This window comes from Rutidosis leptorrhynchoides, chromosome 3 (assembly GCF_046630445.1).
Source record: "Rutidosis leptorrhynchoides isolate AG116_Rl617_1_P2 chromosome 3, CSIRO_AGI_Rlap_v1, whole genome shotgun sequence".
Classification (NCBI taxonomy): domain Eukaryota; kingdom Viridiplantae; phylum Streptophyta; class Magnoliopsida; order Asterales; family Asteraceae; genus Rutidosis; species Rutidosis leptorrhynchoides.
This window is the reverse complement of record NC_092335.1, coordinates 592996458-593004554: the sequence shown is the minus strand read 5'-3', so window position 1 is coordinate 593004554 and position 8097 is coordinate 592996458. Positions and strand designations below refer to the sequence as shown.

General features: G+C 33.4%; 1 protein-coding gene across 1 annotated transcript; it reads right to left on the bottom strand.

Annotated features, from left to right (window-relative positions):
- Positions 1–3417: 3417 nt before the first annotated feature.
- LOC139898769 (putative lipase ROG1) lies at positions 3418–7087 on the bottom strand. The gene is made up of 10 exons (XM_071881538.1): positions 6834–7087; positions 6467–6534; positions 6031–6101; positions 5606–5830; positions 5256–5419; positions 5110–5165; positions 4435–4487; positions 4227–4356; positions 3975–4072; positions 3418–3720 (listed from the first exon to the last, which is right to left on the bottom strand). Exons 1-10 carry the CDS (start codon positions 7070–7072, stop codon positions 3649–3651), a joined length of 1176 nt encoding a protein of 391 aa, XP_071737639.1. The 5' UTR covers positions 7073–7087; the 3' UTR covers positions 3418–3648.
- Between the last annotated feature and the right edge of the window lie 1010 nt (positions 7088–8097).

Sequence of the window (8097 nt, the reverse complement as noted above, 5' to 3'; positions counted from 1 at the left end):
GAGGCCAAAACAAACAATTACAACGGCTTTAAAAGCCAATCGTCCCACCGAACACTACTATTACTTCTATTACAATACCAATTATAAGAATAATTACGAATGGAATCGAAAATAAGATCCTTCTTCATCGGGGAAGATGCGAAAATAATACCGTTCCGATATCTCCAAACATGCCACAACGTGGAAGCAACGATAACGTATAGCTTATCCTTTCCAATCAAAGATTAGTTAGTTGCTATTATTGTTGGTTAGGCGCTTTAGGTCGTTTTTTCATGAGCTTCTATTTAAGCTCGGTAGTCTGAGGTTTGTATGTTTTGTTGGGGATTCATTTATTGATGAACTCCCCAATTGATTTTGAACTTATCCGTTTTTTTTCGGAAAAAAAAAAACAAGTATAACTACAATAAAATGTGTGTGGGTCAATTTTTATTGGGTTTTTATAGGTAGAAAAACAAGAAATTGATACAGATATATTGAAGATCCAATAAAATACAATCAATACACAGTTGCTCTATTCGAAAATATAGATCATGTGATCTACTTGAAAAAATAAATTGATATACAAACAAACCGTGCATAAATATATAACTAAACTAAAACAAGTCATCCAAAACATCCAAGCTCCACCCCATAGGAAATCTGATGAAATCACCAAAAGCGCGCAACATACACGTACAATCCCCAACCGCCGAAGTCCAAAACCTACAAAAGAAAAATCAGTTACCGGGAACAGGGAACATTTCAGTGGCTTAGGCTTCATTCGCATCCATCTCGGAAGAAAAGGACAAAAGCTCAAGACGTAGTGCACGGCGATCGAAATCCAAACCATGAGAAAGAAAAATAAAGATACACACTAGGGACAAAAGAGCCAGTAATAGAAACAAAACCAGGACTAGAAAAACAGAATGACCCACCAGCAAATACAAAAGACTAGCGATGAAACAACCAAAACCGGAAGCACATCTAAAAGGCCAAATCATAAGAAGCCAATTCAAAACAAGAGGAAAATCAGGCAGGAATTTCAAAATGGTGACTCCGATATCCGGCAAGAGGAAACTAGAGCAACGAAATCCGGCAATCTTTGCCACCGACTCTTCATATCTGAATGAAAAATGATAAGATTAGGTGGGTGATGTATTTCTCACGTACCTCCGTCGTCGACAATCTTCTTTTGTTTGTGGATGACGAGATAGTTATTTTCCGTTTTCGTATGAATCGTCATACTAGTTTATTACCCGTGACATCATAAAATTAATACTTAATAATTAATATTTAATAACATAATAATTAAAAACCATTAAATAATAAGAATAATATAATAAATAAAATAATAAGAATAGGAAAATAATTTTTATTTGCATTACCTATTACAAATTTAATGGTTTAAATTTTAAATTAACAGTTGATTTGACGAATAAGACAAATATGACATCATAATTCAAATTAATAGTTGAAATTCAAAGTTTACTTAAGGGAGGTGATAAAATGGATCCATCTACAATTAATTACGAGTACATAATTTACCCTTAATTAGACTTACAAATATGACATATAACTTTTTTAGGGACATAATTATGATTTAATAAAATAAAAGTGTATATGAATTAAAAAGTAGTGTATGAGAATCACCTCCCTTCCCCCTTTACTAACTGTGTAAATGCTACCATATACTTGATTATAATTTGAAACTAGCCATGTCGCTATGCAACCAATACAGAGAATCAAAACAAGCAAACAATATAAACATACAACCAAAACAAATAATTAGTGACACGAAATCCAAACTCCGCAACGAAAGAATCTCAACATGATCACTCAAAGTCCACTATATATACGTATATAATCCTCGACTGCAAGAACTAAAATAAATTGACCCAATCCACAACTTTTAACCCGAACAATTAATGCTCAACAACTTTTTGTACAATCCCATCTCAGATTTTAATTTATGTTGTGTTCTTATTCTAGCCTTGTAGCTACATCCCCACCATTGAAAAAAAGAAAAAGAAAGCATTTGAAGTCTACCTTAGCCTCTTCAGGGAACCTGTTGATTCATACCCTACCACTACCAGAAAACAGACACCTCCTGAAACACTCCCACCCCCCAATTCATTTATGATTTGTCCTTATTCCAATTTCCGTACTCTTCTCAAATCTAATCTAAAAAACACAGTAACTAAACAAGAAATAAATGTATAAAATTTCCACTCCAATGGCATAAGAATCTCAAATTCTCAAGTTCTTAACAAATTTGACATTTGAAAAGTAGATTTGAATCTATGATCATCCGGAAACAGTTTTTTTAAAAATTAAAATAACGATTAGTATTAAAATTTGAATACCTTATCAATAAATGAAGGAAAATATATACTGATACACCGACCCGAAGGTTGTTGAGGCTCGAAAAGAAGAAACAATCTAGAAAGACTTAAAAACCTAGCTAACTTAAACCGAGTCAAAACGAGAACGATTAAACAACGAGCAATCACAACCAAACTAAAAAACAACCATAATCAATCTAAGCAAACTAAACAAAATGACGAGAATACCCTAAAACACAACTCAATAAGTGAACCACACCAACTAGTAACACAAGAGAGAAAAAACCGAAAACCAATAAGAGGGGCCTTACCATTCCTTTTGTCCGGGCGGGACGTTAGTCCCGCGGTCTTATCAATATGAACCCCTTTACCTCTTCAGATATGGAAATTTATACGTAATAACATTCGACAAGTTACTATTAATACGAATGCCCTCACTAGAATCACTCCTTAATCCACCAAGTTTAAAAAAAAAAAAATATTTTGTAGCAACCGAGGGCCCACATCATTAGCTACAGAAGAGTCCACCCTATTAGCATCCAACGAAACCGCATCATCTTCATCTCTTAACTTCAACCCTTTATGATTATCCTCACGTACCCTTGTATCAACCAAAGAAGACATTTTTTTTTTCCCTTTTGTTTACCTTTTGAACACAACTTTGTTTCGCAACAACAGTGGAGTTAGCAATTAAAGGCTTACCTTTATCTAACCCAACATTAACAACCATTTCTGGAACTTCGTATGTGGAAGTGGCATTAGAGGAAACACTCTTTTCCACACCAACAGTGGACTTGGCAAAACCAACTTTGTCCACAACATCTTCTACTTCATTATGGGGTTGAAAAGTTGGATCGTTTGTATTTTTGTTCGTCTTTTTCATCGATTGATGAAAAGACTTGTTATATGTTATCGTTATTTTAGCTGGAAAAAAAAAACAAAACAAAACCGTAGCTCCTACATCCACTGAGCCACAATATGGTTCAAACCTACAGAATCCTTATCCTTAATTCTCACATCTAATTCATTTGAAATTTTAACTGGAGCATAATCCTTGGACACTTATTGCCCTCTCCAATATCAATAGGTTGCAGAAACAAACAAGTTACATGCTTGTATTACAGGTCAATAAAGTTCGGATATTCTTAGTAGATAACATCTTAAAAGTCTTAACTATACTAAGAGTTAATACAACAACAATGTAGTTTACAAAAGTGGCAACTTCTATACATATGAGCCTCATAATTAGGTAAATCAATTTGGTCATCTATTTCTAAAACAACATGGATCCGTGAGAGACGAGTTATCACTTCAACGTTAGATAATGCTACAAGTGGAAGTTGTCGACAAGATGTTGTATAATGTCAGCACCATCTGAATTTATCCAAGGAGTGTTTACCTGTCAAAGTAACAATAAACAAACGCCAGTCATGTAAAAAGCTAGCAACGTTTTGTCGTTACCTGACCCGCCCATTTTGCTACCCCTTACTATATAAAATCAGTTAATAGGTACTATTAAACACAGCACAGGTCACATGTGCAACCCATTGATATTGGATACGGGCTATTATACTTGCCTGACCCGCCCACTTTGCTACCCTTTGACTAAAAAAAATCAGTTAATTATATAATTTATTGTTAATTGTTACTTGCCTGGATTGTGTTATGGGCAAAATATTTTTGCTTACTTCCTTTGAAGCTAACATCAATTCTTTCCCAGCTTATTTTAGCCAAGCCTCTAATCATCGTTTCTGCAGTAGCAAATAAGTAGTGAATATAGTCAAGACAAATCAATGTTTATATCGACTTCAGCATGTTTTAATTTTAATAAAACACTAATAAATAAATACTAAGTGGAACAAGAAACGATACTAATAAATAAAAGGACTCTGTTAAAAGAATTACCTTCCATGGATGCTCTGGCTGTATTGAAACTATTGACTTTAAATTTGATAGGTTTCTCTTGTTTAATGGTATTTGTTGCGTCTCCGATTAAAATATGAGGGTATTTACTGCTTCTAACAAGATCTTTACGCTGAAAAAAAAAGGTATATACGTAAGAAATTTTCGCGTATATTATAAATTCTGCTATACAAATGAACTTTCACAATACCTGGGGAAGCTCGTTTCGACGTCTAATAGACGATGTACTCCAACCCACAATATCTATAGCAATTTGAGTTAAGAAAAATGAATTTACTGGTGGACAGTTTATATGACTATGTTAATGTATAGTTTAACATATACCTGGCAAACGGGTCAGTTTGGGTAACGAGTCAAAACGGTTTTTGGTCAAAACGAGTCATGGGTCAAACGGGTCAAATTATTAAACGGGTCCAAATGGGTCAGGTCGTAACAGGTCATGGGTCAAATGGGTCCAAACGGGTCATCTACTTTTACATTCAATATTTACATTTATGATTACATTGTACGTTTATATTTACGTATTACATATATAAGAAAATATCAATACACACAATAAATGAAATACCCATGATTGCTTTCATAAATGTTTGACGAATGAAACTTGTTATGCTCGACCCATTTGACCCATTCACAAGAACCATTTAAATTTGGTATAGGACCCGTGAGAAAAACCCATTGGTTCTTTTTTTAAGTTTTGGTTTATAATTCCATGCCTCATTTCTCTCAAGACCCAGTTGACCCGAAAGCTAGACCCAATTGACCCAAATTTGAGAGTATGGGTCTCAATTAACAGGTATAGTTTTTCATGAATCAGAGGCAGTATTTCATCTTCTTGTGAGATTTTATGTAAAAAATAGGATACGGTCAAAATGGGCATTTGCATAGACAACATGGCGCCTGAAGGACTTCAATGCAGAACTGCGTATAGCAAGAAATAACAATATTAAGGCAAGGTAAGCATTATTATAAACGATGCTAACAAGTAATAATTCATTTAAATGTGCTCACAAAAATTTTAAGTCTTCAGAATCATTGACCATCTGAATCAATAGAGGAGGTTGTCTGTGAGCTTTATTATCGGTCAAAAATAGGTGCCGGCCAGTTCTTCCAAGAACCCAAGATATTTGGTTAGCTACTTTCTCAACACTATTAGATCCACCAAACATTGGAACCTTCAGAAAAATTACATATATAAAAAAAAAAAAAAAAAAAAAAAAAAAAAAAAAAATTACTGTTACAAAAGGACAGAAGCAGCATAATGTTAATCGAATAAAGGGTGATATAAATACAAAAGGGTGAGTGTTATCAACAGCCATTATATCCAAATCATCAAATTGAAATACAAAATTACAACTTACCTGTCGATGTCCACCTGTACCAAGATGTGGAGTCGCAACACTTATAAAGTTTATAGGCACTAATCCAGCTATTCTTTCGTTAGAGATATTCTCTGAGCAATCATTATTCGTTGAATCTCGAGTATAAAGCTTAGCAATAGCATACCGAGCTATCAGGCCACCAAGCGAGTGACCTATAAAAGATATCTTCTGAAGATTAGGATTTCTTTTTATAACAGACATCACCTGCATATAAAAACCTCGAGTCACTTAACAGACAATATCACTAAATCAAGCAGAATCTAATATTTGTAGTTATAACTTTTGACGGTTTAAAAAACGAAATGGCAAAGAAAATTTATCATAGGTGCAGCAAAAGCCATTTCTTTGGAAAAAAAAATTGTTACACTTTCAATAAACCCAAAAAAAATAAAAAAATTACTAACCTCATTGGCTAATCTGTTTCCCATCACATCAACGCCATTAAATGTCAACAATGATGAATTGCGTTCGCTGCCTACACATATCACATTTATCCATTCAATATGGTGTTACAATGTAGCATATACAGAAGGGAATTAATTATACGGTATCAACTCAAAATAAAATAAAATCAAACAATATGTCATTTGTTGCCAATGATAGTCTAAGAAGCTAGCAATTGTTCATTATCTAACAACTTATCGCATATGTTTGATAACTTTAATTCAGTTGTGGTTAGTTGCACGTATACATTACGATTACCTACTAACTTTAATTTATATTAAAAATTAAAAATTCACCAGTTCTTCATTCACATCTATTCAATTTACCTAAGTTTAAACATATAAAATTATTAGTAATCATGAATAAAAACGCAGTAATTAAAAAACAAATGCTTACAGTGAACAATAAGATCCTCAGGATAGCTCTTTAAGAACTGTTTTGCAGCAAATTTCCAATTATTAGCACTGCAACAAAATACAGTAATTAATTTTTTACATAATTAATTACCATAAATTCAATAGATAAATCACATTTACTTATAATTCCTAATTAATATAAATATAAATATAAATATAAATAAATTAAATAGTCCTATTAAAATCCAGAACAATCTCAATTACTTTAAAATCCTACTGTAGATCGTTACAACTTGATGATCTCCAATTTAAGCTACACTATAAAATAAATCAACATAATTAAACTTTAAACTAATATCTAAAATAAAAAATATATGTATGTATAGTACAATAACGGAAGCACAAACCTGCCAACCAAGCCATTAACCATAACAACAAGGTGAATCGGGGAGTGTTTTTTATCCGTAGAAGCTGACGTCATATCAACGTTACCGTTACCGTCAACTTCATCGATTGTCGGAAATTCATAATCCGGTGATCGGAAACAACTTAATTTTTTCACAATCAGTGATATCTTCTTCTTGTTTTTTAACTTGTTTACAGCTTCATTTGAAGCTTTCATTTCATCAATTTTGTTTGATTCCATTTTTTCAATCTTCAATAATTTCAACGCAGAGTACTGTAAATGCACTTAAAGCTATATATATAATTTATTACTTTACTGTACATATATATATTTTATGAATGAACGTGTTAGTTGAAATTACTATTTTAGGTAGGCTATTAAATGGATCTGTTAAATTAGGTGGAGGGTGTTTTGGGTATTTAAGGAATAGCCGGAAGTTTCAAAGGGGATGGTGGCCGGTATGTTGGGTGGACCGACGAAGAGTTTGCGTTGACTAGTCAAAGTCAAAGTGTGTGATTAGGGGTTCTAGAATGTAATTAAATTAGTACTAATCAAAATATGGAAAGTTGCTAAATGAGTGTGTAATAGAATATTTATTTTGTTGTTTTCATGTTTTTGAGATTTAATTATTTGATTGTTGGATATAAATGGAAGTATGAGTGTGTTTTAATCATAGTTAACGAAACCCTTTAAACAATTAGTTTATTTAATCATGGTTTTCAATCGTGACCCTTATATTTTAGCTGGCAAGTCCCACTCTATGGCCGGTTTTTAACTCGTCGTGTGTTCTTGAAGATATTTCCGATGATGATATTTTGGCTTCACAATTTGAGTTAGGTTCTTGTTCGAAGCAGGAATCTGCGGCTTCTTCTAGTGTTGTATCGCATGCTCCTGATCACGGTCTGGTTTCATCTTACACAAATATTGGACCTTCTGAGGTATTAGGCTGAATTTGTAATAATGGTATTAGAGATAACCTTAGTTTGTAATGATAGACTGAATTTAAGTGGTAATAATGGACCCAATTCGATCGCCTCCGTCGTCGCTAAGTTTGATAAATCAATCTGGACGAAAAAGGCTGCTTCATGTTCTTTGGAGTCCCCTTTCGCGGCATTTGATGCTATGATGGATAAGATGGCTTTCGAAAATGTCAATGAGACTTCCATTACTTCCAATGATCCTCCTAACAAGTCGACTAAAGCTAGGTTGTCGAAGGGAATCTCATTAGCTCCAACGGTGACCACTACAGTTGTCAACTCCAATAA

Excerpts from the sequence above, each read along its gene's own strand:
- LOC139898769 (XM_071881538.1), bottom strand. The coding sequence starts at position 7,072 with ATGGAATCAAACAAAATTGATGAAATGAAAGCTTCAAATGAAGCTGTA. Across the intron at positions 6,102-6,466 it reads TGAGGATCTTATTGTTCACT|GCAGCGAACGCAATTCATCA; the intron begins GTAAGCATTTGT and ends TGATATGTGTAG. Across the intron at positions 4,488-5,109 it reads TGCAAATGCCCATTTTGACC|ATATTGTGGGTTGGAGTACA; the intron begins GTATCCTATTTT and ends AAATTGCTATAG.